The 23,551-nt window shown below is 41.6% G+C and overlaps 1 protein-coding gene across 1 annotated transcript in view; it reads right to left on the minus strand.

The window, feature by feature from the left end:
• The window catches only part of pola1 (polymerase (DNA directed), alpha 1), a 95,162-nt gene that overhangs the window by 49,312 nt on the left and 22,299 nt on the right, over positions 1 to 23,551 (minus strand). Inside the window, exons 19-26 of the mRNA XM_064949262.1 lie at positions 23,076 to 23,192; positions 22,697 to 22,872; positions 22,473 to 22,602; positions 22,245 to 22,364; positions 21,804 to 21,897; positions 21,090 to 21,214; positions 20,853 to 21,002; positions 20,560 to 20,682 (exon numbers count right to left, since the gene is read on the minus strand). Of these exons, the coding sequence (XP_064805334.1) occupies positions 20,560 to 20,682; positions 20,853 to 21,002; positions 21,090 to 21,214; positions 21,804 to 21,897; positions 22,245 to 22,364; positions 22,473 to 22,602; positions 22,697 to 22,872; positions 23,076 to 23,192 (1,035 nt within the window). The remainder of the gene's footprint in view (positions 1 to 20,559; positions 20,683 to 20,852; positions 21,003 to 21,089; positions 21,215 to 21,803; positions 21,898 to 22,244; positions 22,365 to 22,472; positions 22,603 to 22,696; positions 22,873 to 23,075; positions 23,193 to 23,551) is intronic.

Consider the following 23,551-nt stretch of genomic DNA (forward strand, 5'->3'; position numbering starts at 1 on the left):
AGGTGTCTTGTGCACCATGAAAGATAAAAAATAAAAAAAATAAAAAACAACGAGACTGCTCGACTAAAGAAATCTCGGTCGACCAGTCGACTAAATAGGGTCAGTCGTAGAGTAGATGGGTGAGATTTTGTATATATTAAATCCATTTTGAATTCAGGGTGTAACAAAATGTGAATACTTTATGAAGGTATGAATACTTTATGAAGGCACCGTAGTCCACACACACACACACACAACTAAACAAAGCCACTCATGTTACAGATAAACAACTAGTTGTGGTGCCACAGGGACAGATGATTTATGATAGTGTCGTTTTGTGAAGATCGACATTGGCAGTTACAAACACTCAATCTTCTCTTTCCCTTGTTTTCCTCACCCTTTAACTCTTTTATATATCTATTTTCATTGTGTCTTCTCCTAAACTGCAGTATCCATTGCTCTCTAACACTCTAGACCTCCCTCTCTCACCTCCCTTCTCCACTTCACTCTACCTCTCCCCCATCCGTCCCCCTTCCCCTCCTGTCAGTGTATAATTAGTCTGGTCAGTAAATTAGCGGCTGGCTGACGGGCCCTCCTGCGGTGCCAGGGGCAGGATCACAGACTTGAGACCTCTCGGTAACAGAATGACGTCCACAGGCGTCAAGCTGGGTTTTACAGGTCATCACTGAAAGGGAGGTCAGAGTTCAAACTGTCACACAAGATAATACAGATACACCCAGGGAAAGACTTGAGATGTTCAGACTGTGATAAAGGTATATGTCCTCAACAGATGGGGAGAATGTGGTAAGGTAAAGATGGAGGAGGTGGCAGGGGAAGGAGAGAGAAGACATGGCAAAAATAAGGAAAGACAATAGATGCAAAGGGAGGGAAGAAAGGAATGCAATGAAAGGAGGAGACGCCCTAATTGATCAACAGTCAAGGCACTGGCAGTCAAAATATGCATGTCCCCTTAACACATTTCCTCACGCAAGACACCAAAAAGATATTTGCTCAGTGAAAGGGAATTCTGCACCCTCTACCCCAACACACACACAGCCTGCCCAGATCAGAGGAGGTATGTTAAGCCCTGTCAAAGAGCGGACACCCACACTCCTGTCAAAGAGCGGACACACACACGGACTTTCACACACTACATGAGTGACACACATCTGTCCTAGTGGATTCCTTGGCAGTGCGGTCATGTGTAATTTCAGGAGGGTACATCTGTTGTAAAACTAGGTCCGATTTAATACAACCACCTCACCTCAAATATTATTTGTCACATGCTTCGTAAACAACAGGTTGTAGACGAACAGTGAAATGCCTACTTACGAGCCCTTCCCAACAACGCAGACAGAAAGAAAAAAGAGAAATAGAAAAGTAAAACACGTAATAATAAATACACAATGAATAATGATAACTTGGCAATATACCAGTACCGAGTCGATGTGCAGGGGTTTGAGGTAATTGATGCAGATATGTACATATAACTAGGAATAAAGTGGCATAATAAACAGTAACAGCAGCGTATGTGATGAGTCAAAAAAGTTTGTACAAAAATAATCAATGCCGGCAGTTAAATAGTTAACCAAATAGCTACCCGGACTAACTATTTAGGAGTCTTATGGATTGGGGGTGGGGTAGAAGCTGTTCAGGGTCCTGTTGGTTCCAGACTTGGTGCACCGGTACTGCTTGCCGTGCGGCAGCAGAAAGAACCGTTTATGATTTGGGTGGCTGGAGTCTGGAAAACTTGTAGGTCCTTTCTCTGACACCGCCTAGTAGAGGTCCTGGACGGCAGGGAGCTCAGCCCCAGTGATGTAGTGGGCCGTGCGCACTACCATCTGTAGCGCCTTGTGGTCGGATGCCAAGCAATTGCCATACCATGCAGTGATGCAGCCAGTCAAGATGCACTCAATAGTGCATCTGTAGAACTTTGAGGATCTGTGGGCCCATGGCAAATCTTTTCAGCCTCCTGAGGGTGTAGGCGTTGTCGTGCCCTCTTCACAGCTGTGTTGTTGTGTGTAGAACATTATATCTCTTTAGTGATGTGGACACCGAAGAACTTGAAGCTCTCGACCCGCTCCACTACAGCCCTTTCGATATGAATGGGGGTGTGCTCTGCCCTCCTTCTCCTGTATTCCGCAATCAGCTCCTTGTCTTGCTGACGTTGAGGGAGGTTGTGGTACCGGCACAACAATGCCAGGTGTCTGATCCCCTCCCTATAGGCTTTCTCATCGTCATCAGTGAGCAGGCCTACCACCGCTGTGTCGTCAGCAATATGAACCTGTTTAAAGGTCTTACTCATATCGGCTACAGAGAATGTGATCACACAGCCGCTGGAACAAGTGGTGCTCCTCTGCGTGGTTCAGTGTTGTCTGCCTCAAAGCAAGCATAGAAAGCATTTTGCTCGTCTGGTAGGCTTACGTAACTGGCCAGCTTGCAGCTGGGTTTCACTTTTCAAACTAACACGGAGTACAAGCCCCGACACATCTGACAAGCATCAGAGACTGTGTAGTAGGATTTGATCTTAGTCCTGTATTGAAGCTAGAGGTCGACCGATTATGATTTTTCAAAGCCGATAACGATTATTGGAGGACCAAAAAAAAGCAGATACCGATTAAAACCGGACAATTTTTTATTTATTTGTAATAATGACAATTACAACAATACTGAATGAACACCTATTTTAACTTAATATAATACATCAATAAAAATCTATTTAGCCTCAAATAAATATGAAACATGTTCAATTTTGTTTAAATAATGCAAAGACAAAGTCTTGGAGAAGTAAAAGTGCAATATGTGCCATGTAAAAAAGCTAATGTTTGAGTTCCTTACTCAGAACATATGAAAGTTGGTGGTTCCTTTTAACATGAGACTTCAATATTCCAAGGTAAGAGGTTTTAGGTTGTAGTTAATATAGGATTTATAGGACTATTTCTCTCTATACCATTTGTATTTCATATACCTTTGACTATTGGATGTTCTTATAAGCATTTTAGTATTGCCAGTGTAACAGTATAGCTTCCGTCCCTCTCCTCGACCCTACCTGGGCTCAAACCAGGAACACATCGACAACAGCCCCACTCGAAGCAGCGTTACCCATCGTTCCACAAAAGCCGCGGCCCTTGCAGAGCAAAGAGGAATAACTACTCCAAGTCTCAGAGCGATTGACGTTTGAAACGCTATTAGCGCGCACCCCACTAACTAGCTAGCCATCCTTTCCTGTGGCGGTCCTCATGAGAGCCAGTTTCATTATAGCGCTTGATGGTTTTTGCGACTGCACTCTTAACTTTTAAAGTTCTTGAAATTTTCTGTGTTGACTGACCTTTATGTCTTAAAGTAATGATGGACTGTCCTTTCTCTTTGCTTATTTGAGCTGTTCTTGCCATAATATGGACAAATAGGGCCATCTTCTGTATTTACCCTTTACCTTGTCACAACACAACTGATTGGCTCACTTTTTTGTTTACTACATGACTCCATGTGTCATTTCATAGTTTTAATGTCTTCACTACTATTCTACAATGTAGAAAATAGTAAAAATAAAGAAAAATCATCCTTGAATGAGTAGGCATTCTAAAACTTTTGATTGGTAGTGTAGGTAAAACGGATTTCAGTTTTCCTCCATTAAAGTCCCCGGCCACTAGGAGTGCCGCTTCTGGATGAGCATTTGTTTGTTTGCTTACGGTCTTATACAGCTCGTTAAGTGCCAGCATCGGTTTGTCGTGGTAAATAGACAGATGCAAAATAATCGCGGTAAATAGTATGGTCTTGAGCTTGAGGTAATCTAACACAGGAGAGCAGAACCTCGAGTCTTAATATTAGAGATTGCGCACCAGCGGTTTTTAACAAAGCGACAACCCCCCCGTGAGCTTAACCAACAATGTTGTTCTTTTCTCTACACACACAGCTCTATAGTATTACATATACTGTCGTCATACGACAATGATCCCAATTATTACCTACAACAATAACTTTACATTACAATCAGATACTATGAGCTTAAAACTCTACGAAGAAAAATATAATTTACCTAACTCTGTCAGACAGTCATTACCATTTTCATAAATTACACTTACAAATTCCTCCCACCTGTTGTTATACAGTAATAACCATGGAAATATTTATGTTATGAAAAGCTCTATAGAAGTTTAGTACTTTATTTTCAGTCTGGACAACGAGATAAGTAGATACACTCACACCCATTGAAATATGCACTACATGTCCAAAAGTATGTAAACACCTTGTCGACCATCTTACTCCAAAATCATGGGCCTTAATTTGGAGCTGGTCCCGCCTTTGCTGTTATAACAGCCTCCATTGTTCTGGGAAGGCTTTCCACTATATTTTGGAACATATCATGGAAACCAAGGCGCCTAGCCCAAACCATGAAATACAGGCCCAGATCATTATTCCTCCTCCACCAAACTTTACAGTTTGAAATATGCATTGGGACAGGCAGCGTTCTCCTGGCATCCGCCAAACACCGATTTGTCTATTGGACTACCAGATGGTCAAGTGTGATTCATCACTCCAGAGAACACGTTTCTACTGTTCCAGAGTCCAATGGCGGCGATCTTTAAACCACTCCAGCCGATGCTTGGCATTGCGCATGATCATCTTAGGCTTGTGTGGGGCTGCTCAGCCATGGAAACCCATTTCATGAAGCTCCCGACAAACAGTTATTGTGCCGATGTTGCTTCCAGAGGCAATTTGGAACTCGTTAGTGAGTGGGGACAGACTGTTTTTATGCTCTATGCTTCAGCACTCGGCGGTCCCATTCTGTGAGCTTGTGTGACCTATCACTTTGCGGCTGAGCCGTTATTTCCACTTCACAATAAAAGCACTTACAGTTGACTGAGGCAGCATTAGCAGGGCAGAAATTTGACCAACTGACTTGTTGGAAAGGTGGCATCCTATGACTGTGCCAGTTTGAAAGCCACTGAGCCCCTCAGTACGGGCCATTCTACTGCCAATGTTTCTCTATGGAGATTGCATGGCTGTGTGCTGGATTTTACATAACTGTCAGCAACGGGTGTGGCTGAAATAGCCAAAACCACTAATTTGAAGTGGTGTTAACATGCTTTAAGATATAGACTATTTACTGTATTTGTTTTGCTCAGAAAACGTACTTTTTGCCATATTATACCTCTCCCAACGTGACTATTTGTTAAGTCCAGGCATATTACCAGCCAATCCCACTATTTAGGAAGATTGGGGATTGTGCAACAATATGGACTATAACACACACCCTGAGGGAGAGAGATGGGTTCAACTAGTGTATGGTGTACACATCACCATTATGTATTCTTGGAAGTGGCTTCATTGATTGTAACAAATGTGAGTACCGTGGAAAAGGGGATACATATGAGCACAGGGAATAGTATTTACCCAGATCTTATCACACAGACAGGATTAATCCCGCCCACGCTCCCCTGGTAGCCATAACAACTTGGGATGTGACAATGACATAACAAATCGTAATGTTTAAAACAGCCATTTATCGGTTTTCCATTAAAACAATATATATATATATATATATTTTAAATCCATGCAAATTCATAATGCTGCTGCCAGCAACGGTTTGCGTACCGCGATGCATCCCTTCCAGATGGTTAAGCATTGCACCTGTACTACCATTTCTGTTAGAGGCCAACCGATTATGATTTTTCAACGCCAATACCGATGATTGGAGGAAGAAAATAAGCCGATGCCGATTAAATCGGATGATCTTTATTTATTGATAATAAATGACAATTCCAACAATGCTGAATGAACAATGAACACTTATTTTAACTTAAAATAATACATAAATAAAATCAATTTAGTCTCAAATAAATAATGAAACATGTTCAATTTGGTTTAAATAATGCAAAAACAGTGTTGGAAAAGAAAGTAAAAATGCAATATGTGCTATGTAAAAAAGCTAACGGTGAAGTTCCTTCCTCAGAACATATGAAAGTTGGTAGTTCCTTTTAACATGAGTTTTCAATATTCCCAGTTAAGTTTTAGGTTGTAGTTATTATAGAACTATTTCTCTCTATACCATTTGTATTTCACATACCTTTAACTACTGGATGTTCTTAAAGGCACTTTAGTATTGCCAGCCTAATCTCGGGAGTTGATAGGCTTGAAGTCATAAACAGCGTTGTGCATCCCAGCATTGCTAAGAGCTGCCGTTTGAATAAATGCTTACGAGCCTGCTGCTGCCTTCCACCGCTCAGTCAGACTGCTCTATTAAATCACATACTTAATTATAATATAATAAACACACAGAAATACGAGCCTTTGGTCATTAATATGGTCAAATCAAGAAACTCTTATTTCGAAAACTAAACGTTTAATCTTTCAGTGAAATGCAGAACCTTTTCGTATTTAATCGACTGGGTGGCAAACCCAAGACTAAATTGTTATTTTTTATTTCACCTTTATTTATCCAGGTAGGCTAGTTGAGAACAAGTTCTCATTTAGAACTGCGACCTGGCCAAGATAAAGTAAAGCAGTGAGACACACACAACAACACAGAGTTACACATGGAATAAACAAGCGTACAGTCAATAACACAAAAGAAAAAAAGAAAGTCTATATACATTGTGTGCAAATGGTGTGAGGTGGTAAGGCAATAAATAGGCCATAATAGCAAAGTAATTACAATATAGCAAATTAACACTGGAGTGATAGATGTGCAGATGATAATGTGCAAGTAGAAATACTGTGCAAAAGAGCAGAAAAGTAAATAAAAATAATATGGGGATGAGGTAGGTAGATTGGATGGGCTATTTATAGATGGCTATGTACACCTGCAGCGATCGGTTAGCTGCTCAGAAAGCTGATGCTTGAAGTTAGTGAGGGAGATATAAGTCTCCAGCTTCAGCGATTTTTGCAATTTGTTCCAGTTCTCTGCAGCCAATGACTGGAAGGAAAGGCGGCCAAAGGAGATGTTGGCTTTGGGGATGGCCAGTGAGATATACCTGCTGGAGCGCGTGCTATGGGTGGGTGTTGTTATCGTAACCAGTGAGCTGAAATAAGGCGGAGCTTTACCGAGCATAGACATAGATGACCTGGAGCCAGTGGGTCTGGCGACGAATAGGTAGCGAGGGCCAGCCGACTAGAGCATACCGGTTGCAGTGGTGGGTGGTATATAGGGCTTTGGTGACAAAACGGATGGCACTGTGATAGACTGCATCCAGTTTGCTGAGTAGAGTATTGGAGGCTATTTTGTAAATGACATAGAAGAAGTCGAGGATTGGTAGGATAGTCAGTTATACGAGGGTATGTTTAGCGGAGTGAGAAAAGGAGGCTTTGTTGCGAAATAGGAACTAACAGGCTAACTCCTCCCCCTTTGGCAGTTCTATCTTGACGGAAAATGTTGTAGTTGGGGATGAAAATTTCAAAATTTTTGGTGGCTATCCTAAGCCAGGATTCAGACACGGCAAGGACATCAGGGTTGGCGGAGTGTGCTAAAGCAGTGAGTAAAACAAACTTAGGGATGAGGCTTCTGATGTTGACATGCATGAAACCAAGGCTTTTTCGGTTACGGAAGTCAACAAATGAGAGTGCCTAGGGACACGCAGGGCCTGGGTGAACCTCCAAATCACCCGAGGAACAGAGGAGGAGTAGGATGAGGGTATGGCTAAGGGCTATCAAAACTGGTCATCTAGTCCGTTGTTACATTGCACAACCTTCAATGTTACGTCAACCTTATGTAAAATTCGGACAAATTAATGACGGTCTTTGTTCGGAATAAACGGCCTTTCAACAGTTCGCAACAGGCCAGGCGGCCCAAACTGCTGCATATACCCTGACTCTGCTTTTGCACTGAACGCAAGAGAAGTGACAATTTTCCCTAGTTAATATTGCCTGCTAACAATTTATTTTAACTACATATGCAGGTTTAATACTTGTGTATTGATTTTAAGAAAGGCATTGATGTTTATGGTGAGGTACATTATTGCAAAGATTGTGCTTTTTTCGCAAATACGCATTTGTTCAATCATCAAGTTGAAGTAGGCTGTGATTCGATGATAAATGAACAGGTACCGGATTGCTTATATGCAACGCAGAACAAGCTAGTTAACCTAGCTTGATGAAGTAAGCTCTAACATCTAATTTGGTTCACCTGGAAACACTGACCAACACCTTTTTCCCTACCCTGTCAATTTCCCCCTGGTTTATCCATTCATTGTCATGTCAAATAATATATTCAAGGTGCTGGCCACTATATTGCAACTACAGATTTAGAATAATCATTATATTTCCATGATTCAAACAGTTCAATTAACAAGGCCTATATTTTGTTGCACATATACTGCGTGGCAGTGTGGAAATTATAATACAGTAAGCGTGCAGTAAATATAGAAATTGATCAAAATGCTGAAAATAATTTTTGTTTTGGACTAGGATTAACCAGTATGAACGGAGAATGCCCCATTGAAATCACTTATTTGTGTTGCCACCCGTGTGTCATTAACTACTCAAAGCATATTTGAACTTTTATTTAAAAACATAAAATACCATCAACTACCGCCATACCATTAAAAAGTGATTAGATTTGTCTATAGCACCGAGCCATAGATCTATCCTGTTTGATTAGCCATCAGTCTGACAAACATACACTGAGTGTACAAAACATTAAGGGCACCTTCCTACTTTTGCGTTTCGCACCCACCCTTTTGCCCTCAGAACAGCCTCAATTCGTCAGGACATGGACTCTACAAGATATCGAAAGCATTCCACAAGGATGCTGGCCCATGCTTTCCACAGTTGTGTCAAGATGGCTGGATGTCCTTTGGATGGTGGACCATTCTTGATACACATAGGAAATTGTTGAGTGTGAAAAACCCAGCAGCGTTGCAGTTCTTGAACAACTGGTGTGGCTGGCACCTACTACCATACCACATTCAAAGGCAATATTGTCTTGCCCATTCAGCCTCTGAATGGCACAAACAATCTAGTTAGGTCTCAATTGTCTCAAGGCTTAAACATCCTCCCCATAATCTATACTGATTGAAGTGGATTTAACAAGTGACATCAATAAGGGATCATAGACTGACCAGGTGAAAGCTATGTCATGGAAAGTGCAGGTGTCCTTAATCTTTTGTACACTGTGTATATGCACACAAACGAACAAAAAACAATCTGGCAACTAAGAGCTTTATAAAAAAAAATTGATTGATGACTGATTGAATACAAGTGCTATATAGCTTTATGATGATACTGTATCTGTGTGTGTGTAATGTGATTTGATTGATTGGTTGATTGAAAGTGCTGTATAGCATCATGATTTAGTTTATTAGAATTCTCATTAAATGTTTCTCATGCAGCTGCTATTCTTCCTTGGGTACCACATGATTATACTGTGTGTGTGTGTGAAATGGGAGGCGTGTTGTAACTATGACAATTTATTATGGAAACCCCTGAGGTGATTGTTAGAATAGTATGTGTATGGTTGAGGAAAAGAAAGTGAGGGAGGGAGAGTGTGTGTCAGTGAAAAAGAGAGATATTATTATCCTGACCACAATTTATGCTTGGGCGGTATTCCGTATATACCGGGGAAAAGGTTCTTCAAAACCGTTGAAACATTTTCTTTGACGTTTTTCAAAACATTTGAATATTTGTATCTATATTTTAGGTAAATATCTGCAGTCAACTTGTGCAATGCGTTAGGAGATGAAGCAGATCGCGTTCTTCATTTCACCGGTCACATTATTTTACATTATGAAGCTCAAGTAGTTCACCAGAACAGTTGAGCCAGTCAGGTGTTTGTTTGTAAACGCGGGAGCAGGTAAGTCCAGCTGTGTATCGACGGGGGTCGCGTTTTATATTGAAAGTCAGTTATTTTTCTTCAATCAAGTGATCAGGGAGATGGAATTATAGTTTTCCTTCACAGGAAATACATTAGTGCAACATTTGGCAGTAAATAGCTTCATTTTCATCAGATGACAGAAGTCCAACACGAATTGGCGACAATGAAAAAGCCAAGTATCTTTTTCAAAAACTATGCATGGCCACCATATTTTAATGTTTAGGCCCATCATAGAAAGACTGCAGTCAGCTACATTTCCTAATGTTTTGCTTGAAGTTGATCTTGCATTTTACCAGAGAAAAATAGGCTGTAGTGCTGTCTGCTGATAGAATGCCTGATGGTGATGATAGAATGCCATTTAAAAAAATCTCATCCGAGTTTAGAAGTGCAACTGAAGCACAAAATTATTCTGATGCCGAGCAGAAATTACAATAAGAATTTTAGATATGTGTTTACAAAACGCAGCAAGATATTTCTTATGCGTTTTAGGTTTTTCCCCTGCATGAAAAATGCAGAATTCTGTGTTAGCAAGTTAAACTTAGGGGTTGTGTTATCTAAGTAAGAGGCTAAATTGATAAGGTGACGGGGCATCATATTGTGTTAGCTTTCTGCTGTGTTTGAGAAATCAAATCCCCTTGGATTAGTTATTTGTACAGCTGCTATTTTGATTTCCTTGCATTTTTTCTCCTCTCAGTTCTTAGGCCTGTCTGCTCCTCCCCCCTATTCTCCGAGCAGAGCAGGCAGGCCTGTTGCCCTAGTGACTTCAGGACTCCACACAGTCACAGCTGTAGATAAGCAGCTAGAGAGCCAGTGCCGTTCTTTCTTCAGACAAGCATGCCTCAAAACTGTTCATTTGCACAATGTCTCTCGTTCACATCTGCTTGTAAACGTCGAAACTCACAAAAAATGACATTCGGTAGCTCCTACCTTTATGTATAACGTTATGGGCAGGATTGCAGGTCTTTGCAATTTGTTTATTTTCGTTTGGCTCGTTAGCATATTTAATTAGCAGCCTACATGGAAATTCGCAATTACTTGTGCTAATTTTGTTAGCATTCTGGTACTAGACGCCCAATGGGCTTTCTTGCGTTTTCTGGTGCCCCCTTGTGTACTAAGCCGGTAATAACGTAATTCCAGGGGTGAGAGGACAGTATGATGATCTGAAAATCTGGATATCGCCCAACCCTACCACAATGGAATAATATTTGTTCCTTTGATCCCCTCTGTTACTGTTCCTCTAGTACAGTGAAAGCAAGGGAAGTGATGTGGAGAGTCAGAGCTCAGCAGCAGGCAGGGAGGAAGAGTTAAGATGATGGGAGGGATAGAGATTTGGAGAGGGAGAGCACACCAGAGGGGAGTCTATAGTTACAAGCATGTGCAAAGCTCTCAAGGCAGAGGGTGGCTACTTTGAAGAATCTCAAACACAAAATATATTTTGATTTGTTTAACATTTTTTTTGGTTACTACATGATTCCATATGTGTTATTTCATAGTTTTGATGTTTTCACTATTATTCTATAATGTATAAAAAAGTAAAAATAAAGAGAAACCTTTGGACACACCTGCTCATTCAAACTTTTGACTGGTACTGTAAGTTTTCACCTTTCCACAGAGGGGTCATATTAGTGTGTAGCCCAAACTGTTCGGACGCTACAGACAGAAGTTGGCAGATTGGCTGTGCCGAGTCCCAAGACGCTTGTGGGGGTCGTAGAGCAAAACAGATGCCACCATCGTGTTCGTGAGAGTCTCTTTCCATAGACGGGTCATACTAGTTTGCAGGCAAAACCGTTCGGACGCTACAGATGATTGTACGAGAAGACCGATTTTCTGGATGTCTCATGGTCTGACAAACACCGCTCTCGCTCTGCCACTTTTCACCTCACCTCACTTTTCACCTTTATCTTAAATTCTCAGTAACCTACAGCAGCATTATAGAATTCTATTGGGGTCTAAAGGGTTACGAAGGCGACACTCCATCTTAACTCCTCAAATTTTACTGGATTGGTTCAACACTGCAGAAGACAACCTCCAACAGTTTTTTTTCTTTCATTCTCATAAAGGATCTCGTGGAGGAACTAGGTTCAGCTGTTTATCTTATGCCTGGCTACATAAATTAATCTATCGCCAATCAAAGCTGTATCTGTACAGTGTAGCATGGTGGTGGCAGCATCATGCTGTGGGAATGTTTTTCAGCGGCAGGGACTGGGAGACTAGTCAGGATGGAGGAAAAGATTAACAGAATAAATTAGAGAGATCCTTGATGAAAACCTGCTCCAGAATCCTCAGGACCTCATCCTGGGGTGAAGGTTCACCTTCCAACAGGACAACGACCCTCAGCACACAGCCAAGAAAAAGCAGAAGTAGCTTCGAGACAAGTCTCTGAATGTCCATGAGTGGCCCAGCCAGAGCCCAGACTTCAACCCAATCAAACATCTCTGGAGAGACATGAAAATAACTGTTCAGCAACCCCCCCCCCCCCCATCCAACCTGACAGCGCTTGAGAGCATCTGCAGAGAATAATGGGAGAAACTCCAATACAGGTGTGCCAAGCTTGTAGCATCATGCCAAGAAGACTCGATGCTGTAATCGCTTCCAACGGTGCTTCAACAAAGTACTGCATAAAAGGTCTGAATACTTATGTAAATGTGATATTTCCTTTTTTTGTTGCTTTGTCATTATGGGGTATTGAGTGTAGATTGAGGGAAAAAAACATTTAATCAGTTTTAGATTAAGGCTGTAACATAATAAAATATGGAAAAAGTCAAGGGGCCTAAATACTTTCTGAAGCAGGTTTTCATCAAGGATCCTAATTTGCTCCGTTCATCTTTCTCTCGATCTAGGAAGAGTCTTGGTGGTTCCAAACTTCATCCATTTAAAATTGATGGAAGCCATTGTGTTCTTGGGGACCTTCAACGCTGCAGAAATGTTTTGGTACCCTTCCCCAGATCTGTGCCTCGACACAATCCGGTCTCGGAGCTCTACGGGCAATTCCTCCAACCTCACAGCTGTGTGCCCGTCTCCAGAGTCTGACCAGAAGACCGCCTCGTTTCCCTCTTTTACGGAGTCGTTTCTTTGGGTCGTCGGCTGGGATCCATTCCGTTGTCCTGGGTGAAAGGCAGAACACAGGATCCGCTTCGCGAAAGTCATATTCTTGGTCGTACTGATGGCGAGTTGACGCTGATCTTACATTCCAGTAGTTCTTCTCGACTGTATGTAATGAAACCTAAGATGACCTGGGGTACCAATGTAAGAAATAACACGTAAAAAAACTGCATAGTTTCCTAGGAACGCGAAGCGAGGCGGCCATCTCTGTCGGCGCCGGAAGGAGTAACAGGAAACAGCAGAGGGAACACCCCCCTATCCACATCGATGGAACAGTAGTGGAGAGGGTAGTAAGTTTTAAGTTCCTCGGCATACACATCACAGACAAACTGAATTGGTCCACTCACACAGACAGCATCGTGAAGAAGGCGCAGCAGCGCCTCTTCAACCTCAGGAGGCTGAAGAAATTCGGCTTGTCACCAAAAGCACTCACAAACTTCTACAGATGCACAATCGAGAGCATCCTGGCGGGCTGTATCACCGCCTGGTACGGCAACTGCTCCGCCCACAACCGTAAAGCTCTCCAGAGGGTAGTGAGGTCTGCACAACGCATCACCGGGGGCAAAATACCTGCCCTCCAGGACACCTACACCACCCGATGTTACAGGAAGGCCATAAAGATCATCAAGGACAACAACCACCCGAGCCACTGCCTGTTCACCCCGCTATCATCCAGAAGGCGAGGTCAGTACAGGTGCATCAAAGCTGGGACCGAGAGACTGAAAAACAGCTTCTATCTCAAGGCCTTCAGACTGTTAAACAGCAACCACTAACATTGAGTGGCTGCTGCCAACACACTGACTCAACTCCAGCCACTTTAATAATGGGAATTGATGGGAAATTATGTAAAATATATCACTAGCCACTTTAAACAATGCTACCTAATATAATGTTTACATACCCTACATTATTCATATGTATACATATATACTGTACTCTATATCATCTACTGCATCTTTATGTAATACATGTATCACTAGCCACTTTAACTATGCCACTTTGTTTACATACTCATCTCATATGTATATACTGTACTCGATACCATCTACTGTATCTTGCTTCCGCTGCTCTGTACCATCACTCATTCATATATCTTTATGTACATATTCTTTATCCCCTTACACTTGTGTATGAGACAGTAGTTTTGGAATTGTTAGTTAGATTACTTGTTGGTTATTACTGCATTGTCGGAACTAGAAGCACAAGCATTTCGCTACACTCGCATTAACATCTGCTAACCATGTGTATGTGACAAATAAAATTTTATTTGATTTTTGCTCTGACATGCACTGTCAACTGTGGGATTTTATATAGACAGATGTGTTCCTTTCCAAATCTTGTCCAATCAATTGAATTTACCACAGGTGGACTCCAATCTAGTTGTAATAACATCTTAACGATGATCAATGGAAACAGGATGCACCTGACCTCAATTTCGAGTCTCATAGCAAAGTGTCTGAATACTTCAATAAGGATTTTAGATTTTTTTTTTTATACATTTGATTTTTTTTTCTTAAAAACCTGTTTTCGATTACTCATGATGGGGTATTGTGTTTTGATTCCTGAGAAGAAAAAAATCAAATCAGTTTTAGAATAAGGCTGCAAAGTAACTAAATGACGTAAAGGTCAAGGGGTCTGAATACTTTCCGAAGGCACTGTACCATTTTTTATGTCTAAGTCTCTACCTTCATCAAATGTAAAAAATACAATTTCAAATTTTGCTACATAAGACCGTCGGTCACATATGAATACGCCCCCAGGCGAGCCAGAGCCAGAGAGGGCAGGCAAAGAAAAAAACATGGTGCGCACCGGTCTGTCATCTGAATCTCTCGATGTCTTGACTCGCAAATTCACAAAAGTAGCCTAAAGTTCACATTTTTCTCAGGTTTTATTTAAAATTGCACAACTTCACCCAGGCCTTTATAGCCCATCATCTAGTTAGGCTATAATGAGGAAAATAATGTTTTGTGATAACTGAACTGTGATTTGAATTTTGTCCATAAAAAAAAAAAAAAAAATTCAACGTGCATACGGCTAATAACAACCGTCCCCTAGCCGTATGCCTCTTCTTTTATTCTACCCCCTTAGCCCTCACCTACGAACCTGGCCATTCCTTCCACGCCGACTTCAGTTTTTAAACAGTCAGAGACTGTTACAACAAAGTGTTTTAGGTGTCCTCCGCAGTCCTGAAATATGGCCCTACCCTCACTATGCACACACACACGGCAGGGTTTCCATTAGGAAAATGCAGCACCGGACATTTGACCAGCAGCATTTTAATTTAATGGACCAATATACATTGGGTGCATGATTGGGATGTCCACCCAGGGTGCTCAGAATGACAGAAATCACCTTAATATTATGGTTCTTTGTCTTAACAGAACATGCACCTGCGTGCGTCCTTCTTACCAAATTTCAAAGCACATCTTCAGAAGAAGCCAAGAAGACGAGTAACAAACAGCAAAATTACTAGCCTTTGTCAATCTAAAATCCCCCATAGTAGAAAGGTTTAAGGTAAGCATACTCGTTAAGCCAACTTGCATTTGTTATTTGTTCTGTTATTTAATGTTTCAACTAATTCATCTGGTTGTTATATTCATTATTTTATTATAAACCAATTCACATGTTTTATTATTAAGTTATTGACAATGTGTAAGTTCCCACTCATGGCCAGTCTCAAAGCTGAAAAAAAAAACCCGTTGGCTTTGAGGCTACCCTCAGATAAATACTTAAAATATATATTTTTAGTAGGCTTTCAGATAAGTGATCATACTTTATCTACAATTGAGACTAATGTGCTGATATATGCACATGATAGCCTATTTCCGAGCATTCATTCACATTTCTTACCAATTGAATATATGGGTTTTTCATGCTTGCAGTTGTGCCTGCATGTCAGTCTCACTGTAGCAACATAACTTGATGAACAAACTACAAGGTAGACTTCAAGTATTCACAGCTTACATTTTTCAATGCATTTTGTCTTATTTTGCAGTTAAATTAACCTTGCATTGTTATACAGTGCATTCGGAAAAGGTTTAGACCCCTTCCCTTCCTCATTTTGTTACGTTCCAGAATTATTCTAAAATTGATTCCATTTTTATCTCCCATCAATATACACACAATACCCCATAATGACAAAGCGAAAACCGGTTTAGAAATGTTCGCAAATGTATTAAAAACAGAAATACCTTATTTAACTAAGAATTCAGACCAGAGATGTTTGAGGAGTAGGTGTCCACATTCTTTTTGCAATGTAGTGTAGATTCCATTTTTGTAAATTTGACATTCATCTCAGGTGGGTTTAAAGGGTACAGTAGCCCAAAAAGCACTCCCCCTCTATACATAATGTAAATGACAATGAAGCATTATTGTTCAATATGCTCAATACTAACTTAGCACAATATTGTAGTTTATAAAGTATATTTATACCCCAAACCATTGGTTTCCAATATGTTATGAGTAGACTTAGCTATTCCGTCTTTCTCACCATAAATCACTTTTGTTCCAATTAAGGCCAGTATGATCCTATTACGCCTGGTTGGCATTGAAACATGTGGATAGGTGTGTTGATATGCCTAATAATCAATGAACATGAGCAAAAAAAAATATATATATACATTTCTTCAGATTTAAACTGATTAAAACACACAAAAACTAGTCATGCATATTGTGGATCTAGTTATGGTGCCTTTACCAAGATTAAAATCAATTATAAACATTTGTACCCTCTCAAAGACGTTTGGAGTGAACAAGTAGTCGTTGATGCAGAGAGAGAATAATTAGATCAGGGTTGAGGGATATCAGGGACAGAAGACCTACAAAGTGGTGGACAAAAATGCAAACAAATGGAGGGACAAGAAGATGACTATTGGGCGAACACTCATGCACTTTTTGGGTGGGGGCTTATTGTTGCCTTTCATTCATCCATCCAGGTGATTCTGTTTTTTGGTCCACCACCTGTATCTTTTTAATACATAGATAGAGATTTAAAACTGTCTTCAGATAGGCTTTATGGAGACAGGTAGATTAACAAGAATAGCAGTACAGCAAATGTAAATGAAATTTCAGATAATTAATTGAAAGTTGTGTGTGTGTTACGGTCATCTTTACATTGCTTCTTATCCAGAGGAACAGTGTGGGTGCAGGGTTGAGTTCTAACTGGGGATGCAGGATATATCGGTGAACATATCGGAATCGGCCAATATTAGCTAAAAATGCCAACGTTGGTATTGGCCCCATGTCTAGTTTAACGCTGATGTGATAAACCGATGTCAAAGCTGACGTGCATACCAATATAACATAGGTGAATTACGTAATGACACCACATAAAATTTTGCGCTACACGTGCAACATAGCATTCCCATCCTAGCCCACAATGTCTGCTGTGTGGGTATTGGTGGGAACTGGATATTGTCGGGAACTGGAACACGCGGTCGTACACGTCGATGAGAATACAGACCATGGAAGAATTGGGATATTTTCAGCTTCCAGCGACATGGGGGCGTGCATTATCATGCTGAACCACGATGAATGGAACGACAATGGGTGTCTCGGTGCATTTAAATTGCCATCGATAAAATGCAACTGTGTTCGTTGTCTGTAGCTTTTGCTTAGCCATACCATACAGTCACCATGGGGCATTCTGTTAACAATGTTAACATCAACAAACCGCTCACCCACACGATAGCCTAGTGGTTAGAGTGTTGGACTAGTAACCGAAAGTTTGCAAGATCAAATCCTCGAGCTGACAAGGTACAAATCTGTCGTTCTGCCCCTGAACAGGCAGTTAACCCACTGTTCCTAGGCCGTCATTGAAAATAAGAATTTGTTCTTAACTGACTTGCCTAGTAAAATAAAGGTAACAACATACAAGTGGTCTGCCGTTGTGAGGCCGGTTGGACGTACTGCTAAATTCTCTAAAACGACCTTGGGAGGCGGCTTATGGTAGAGAAATTAACATTAAATTATCAGGCAACAGCTCTGGAGGACATTCCTGCAGTCTGCATGCCAACTGCACACTCCCTCAACTTGACATCTGTGGCATCGTGTTGTGACACAAAACTGCACATTTTAAAGTGGCCTTTTATTGTCCCCAGTTCCTTGATATGCTACACCTGTCAGCAGGATGCTCACTAACAGGGATGTAATAAGATAAAGAAGCTTTTTGTGCATATGATACATTTCTGGGATCTTTTATTTCAGCTCATGAAACATGGGACCAACACTTTACACGTTGCATTTATATTTTTGCTCAATGTAAAATGTTAAAGTTTCAAACAATTAAGTATACTGCCTCCAGCTCATTGCAAAGTGGTGTGTGACGCGCTGAAGCTTGCCGACCTTTGCCCATATGCACTTGAATGGCAAATGGGAAGAGCACTTCAATTAGCCTACCAGTTGAGAAATAAAAATAGAATAACTTTTTAAATCGTGGCCATAAAACTGTTAACACAGGATTGCATTTAGAATTGTTAGGCAACGATTGGGCTTATAAAAGCACGTTTCACTCCAAAAGCAAAGAATGAGCGGATGTTTGAGAAGTTGTAGCAGCAGCTCTTGTGCCGTCTGAACAATTTTCGCTCATAGGCTCTGTATCTGCATGTATGTGATAAACATAACTAACGAAAAATACACGTGTCAATTTAATTCTACTAAATTATTCGACAGACCGATAAGCATGATCGGGTCAAATGTATTTCCATCAATGAATAGGCTAAAAAGCATTATTTTGCAATGGGATTTTTTCCATCTTCTCCCGGTAAATTGTCCAGCGCCAGTTTCATTTATCGGATTTTATTTTATTAAAAATTGGCCAGCTACTACCCGCTAACGGAAACCCTGACACACACGGGTCAGTGTTCAAACTAAGTAGCGTTCCACAACCATCAACAGCTTCCATAGACTAAAGTGGTTATTAACATCACTCGATTAGCGCAAACGCACACAACACTATGCGCCTGTTATCTCCTCACTACTACACCTTGTTACCCCCTTAACAATAAACCTATCCAAAATAACCATTGTGTCAAATGTGATTGTACATGACATCGGTGTATGCCCTCCTCTACCCCTGGCTCCCACACAAAGGAACCAAAAATAACACATTGGGGACATCTGAGCCGGACCCTGAGCCGTGTAACCCTAAACCCTCCACTTAATGCTCCCCATCCCCTAATACCCCCACATACCAGGGATGGGGGGACCGGGGCACAACAAATGTTTCCCTACAAAGGCCAGTGTTCAAACAGTAGAGTTGTCTCTCTGCCTCACAAACACACGCTTGTACAGTTATGCGGGTGAAACTTGGCAGAAGGCTGGAGATAAAGGAGGGAGATTTCCCTTCCAACCTGGTAAATCAGACAAGAACATCCACAGCCAGGGGGCTGTCATCCCCTCCTAAGCCCAGGCATCTTAACCCCTCCCTGGACTGAGAACTCACCGTGGCCCCAGGCCTGACCTGCTATTCCCAGAGGGCTTTTGCCTCAGCTTAGACAAGAGTGAGAGAAAGAGGAGATCCCACACACAAAAAAAGAGGGGACCACAAAGGGAGCCGCAAAAAGGCCTTTATAAGCAAAGCATTCTGGGTGAGTGGTGGTGTCGTGTAATGTTTATTTATAAACAGCCCTAAAATCAGATCATAAAAGGAAAGCATATTCAATTGATAATAGGTGTGTATATGGTGATACAGGACAGCTATGCGGTTTTAGACAAGTATAAATACACTAGAAAACACACTACAAACACCCAGCTGCCCTTTTTGGCTCCAAATCACTAGAAACTAACTTGGAGCTACTTGGCTTTCACCTGTCAGAAGTTTAATCTGAGTCAAGGTCTTTCCTTTTCAAAGTGACTTCTTAGAAATGCTTATTTTAGGGTTTATACCATTGAGTAGGGATTGAATTAACCAGAATTAGAACTTCTTCTAATTTTATAGAAGGGGAGAATCCTGTGTACATCACTGATAACTTACTGAGTCGCAGTTCAGCTCTGAAGCAGAACTATACAGGACAGCCCTGGGCTTAATGATGGTCCTATCTATTCTACGGTCACAGAATGAGGTGTGAAATTAAGCTGGGCTAAGACCAAACCCAAGGCTCAGGGCAACACAGATACAGATATGGCACACCCGTTAATGTTGGTATCAGTCACTCACTCTCACAGAGCTGAACCAAACACACAAGCACACGCCCTGACCTCTATTAGGGAACACAATGGCGCTGTAAGGGGATCCCAATAAACAGCTCCCTGAGGATAACTGGAACACCAGAGGTATATGTGGATATTGTTTGAGCTAATTTAATTAATACAGGCGTGGTGTGTGTGATGACCAGCTACAGGTAAACCCCTGACTAAAGTCAGAACTTTGTCACCTTCAGCATCCCCTGCTGCCCCTAAGGCTAAGAGGAAAAAGTACACACTGTTGCTACCTCACAGTCCAACCACAGACGATGAAACGAGATGGAGCAAATGTATTCAGAATCAGACATTACATTTGTCAATGCAAAAAATGAAAAGGGATTATCAATATCAACAGAAAAAGAAAAGAATGGAAGTAAAAGTAGTGGTGTGTGAGAGGCTGGTCTTGGACTGCCCTCTAGTGGGATTTGCTCCAGCATTCATACTTGACCAGTCGTTCACTACAGTATACCCAGCAGGACGGAACTCACCTCTCTACCCTTGTGTGTAACGAGCGCGGCCAGTGGCTTGGCATAGAAGCGGCTGAAGCTAAAGCCCAGACAGCCGTACATACTGTTAGCCGTCAGCTTCAGAGCCTTCTGACGGATGTCATACTGCACACAGAGACAGAGAGATAGGACTGTGTTACTCAAGAAGCCACCACCTACGCATTTCAGCTTCAAGCAAGTGTGGTCTGGGTTATGAGTAACAAACCAGAGGTTTCTGAAACTGAAAATCACAACAACAGAGAGAAACCTGACAGCAGAAGTCGTTATGCATGTACCTGCAGGTAAAGGTCAGGGTTGATGTCTTGTGCTTTCATCAGCTGTTTCACTTGTTTACGTCGTTCCACCAGCTTGCGAATCTCTTTGGGCAGAATTCCCATCTCCAGGTCGGCGTCCGGAACCTCTGGAATCTCATCAGGGTCATGCTCCTTTTGGCACAGAAACAAGAAATGGTACAGTTCAACTACACAAACACACAGTGAGTCTCTCACCGACTAAGACACACATACACACACCTCAGTCTTCTTGCATGTGCTGTGGGCCTCTCTCTGTACGGTGGTGAAGCAGATGTTGAACTCTTGAATGATGGAGGGGTACAGACTGTTGAAGTCCAGCAGCAACACAAACTTATCATAGAAACCTACGGGGAGTGAATAGGAGTTACTCCTCACAGACCATTTCATCAAAATAAAATACATTTCGGTGCCACTCAGAATTCTTTGCTCCGGTGAATGTCACACTCTAGGGTGCATTCTGACTAGCAGGGTACTTCATAGAAACACACATCTGTCATTTTGATGGTGGAAATATTTTTTTATATTTTTTACATAGCATGATTCATATTAAACAAAGTCTGTAACAAAATAGTAGTTACTACACACCTTATTCAATATAAAACCTAACGGAACTGTCTGTTTTATGGAACACACAAACCTTTTTCTGACAGTATGCAGGAAGCAAGTACAGTAGCCTCAAACAAAGACCAATTTATTTGGAGGGGGATTACATTTCCAGGAATGATTAAAAACACTTGAAAACAATCCAATACATGCAACAGTACTATTGATGAGGTGTGTAGACAACACTTAAGGTAAGGACAGGAGAACGTCCCCACATATTACTTTGTTACAGCATGGACATTTTGGGGCGAAATTCACACAGAATGTTACAAAAACATAATAGAAACTTGAGACTTCATAATGCACATATTGACCCCCCCCCGGACTTACCCACTTTGGGGTCCAGTACCAGTCCACCTGCATAGGCTGCTTTCTTTCTTCTACTCTTCCCTTTCCCAGAATCCCCCTCCTCCTCTCCCTCTGCCTGAGTGAGGGAATGTGGGAGAGCAAAATGGAGAAAGTCAGATGGAGAGCGAGAAAAAGTAGAGAGAAACAGAGAAAGTGAGAAAAGGAGAGGTGAAGGAAAGGAAGAAAGTCCGCCTTCCAGTAGGTCCATACGGTGAGTGAGTGATGACAGACAAATCTAAAATGTTTTATTACATTGGTAGGTTTCTGTTCCTTTCAGTGCCAAAACCTAAATAAGCCAGACCTCAAAATCCCTAAAAACATGTGTGTTTAGACTTTAGTTTAGTGCATTTCTCTACCCTCTGGCTACGACACAAAGGAAACAAAATCAAGTGTCTAGTATTGGCCTCATGCAAGTGTGTATACCAGTTCTTGTTGGGCCTTCTTGAAGGAGGGTTTGTCAGGTACGATGTAGTTCTTGTCATGGAAGGCATGGAGCAGCAGATACTCATTCCTTTCAGAACGACCCCCCATCAGAGTACGAGACTAGAGCGAGAGAGTGAGACGAGAGAGAGAGGAAAAAAAGAGAGAGCGGGTTCATGTGTTAAGAATTACTCAGCATTTCACTCAACGGTGCGTGTGTGTCTCTCTCACCAGTATGTTGCCTGCTATGTTTGTGATCTGCAGGGCGAGAGGCAGCACGTTGAGCTCACACATGATCTGGAGGATCAGCTTGGCATCCGTCCATGTCAACTCCAACAGGTACAACAGGTGGGGGGAGTCACTGATGGAGGGAGACACACAAACAGGACCTTTACAGCTGAACTTTAGATTTTTATTGGGGGACCAAGCACTCATATGTAGAGGCACACACACACCTGTAGAGGTTTTTGATGTTCTCAGCAGGTATGGTGGCTCGCTCAGTCTTCAGCACCTGAGCAGCCAGCTCAGTTAGGTGGTAGCTCTTACAGCGAATCAGCTCCTTGGCTGAAATCTCAACGTCACACACCAGACGGCCACAGGTGGCACTCTTCTCTGCAAAGCCACTGCGACCCTACGCAGCACAGGCACCAGAGAGGAAGAACATTAACACCCACTCGAACCTCCACTATCCTTTGCTGTAATGCCTAGATATGGACCAAAGCCACTGCAAAGGAGTGAGACATGTGCAAGCATAATGAAGGAGACTTTAGCTCAGTGTGCTAACATAATATTGAGTTGTTCTGAGGACCCAGGTTTCGAGTCCCTGATACTCACCCCTAGTTTGGGCATGTTGGACCTCTTGAGGCGTCCGATCTTGGACCAGTGGGGGACCTTACACACAGTGATTCTCTGAAGGAGCACTTCCAGGTCAAAGCCAAATATATCATGACCCTACAGGAAATAGATGAGAAGAGGTCAGCTGGGGTGTAAATATAGAGAGCAGTAATACACAGTTGATTCTGAAAGTATTCAGACCCCTTCCACATTTTCTTAAGCCTAATTCTAAAATTTAAAATGATTTTTTCACTCAATCTACACACGATACCCAATAATGACAAAGCAAAAAGAGTTTTTTTTTGTTGTTGTTGCAAATGTATAAAATAAAAATACCTTATTTACATTCAAAAGTTTGGGGTCACAGACATTTCCTTGTTTTCCATGAAAACATACATGAAATGAGTTGCAAAATGAAAAGGAAATATAGTCAAGACACTGACAAGCTTAGAAATTATGATTTTTAATTGAAATTG

Source organism: Oncorhynchus masou, chromosome 30, assembly GCF_036934945.1.
Source record: "Oncorhynchus masou masou isolate Uvic2021 chromosome 30, UVic_Omas_1.1, whole genome shotgun sequence".
NCBI lineage: Eukaryota > Metazoa > Chordata > Actinopteri > Salmoniformes > Salmonidae > Oncorhynchus > Oncorhynchus masou.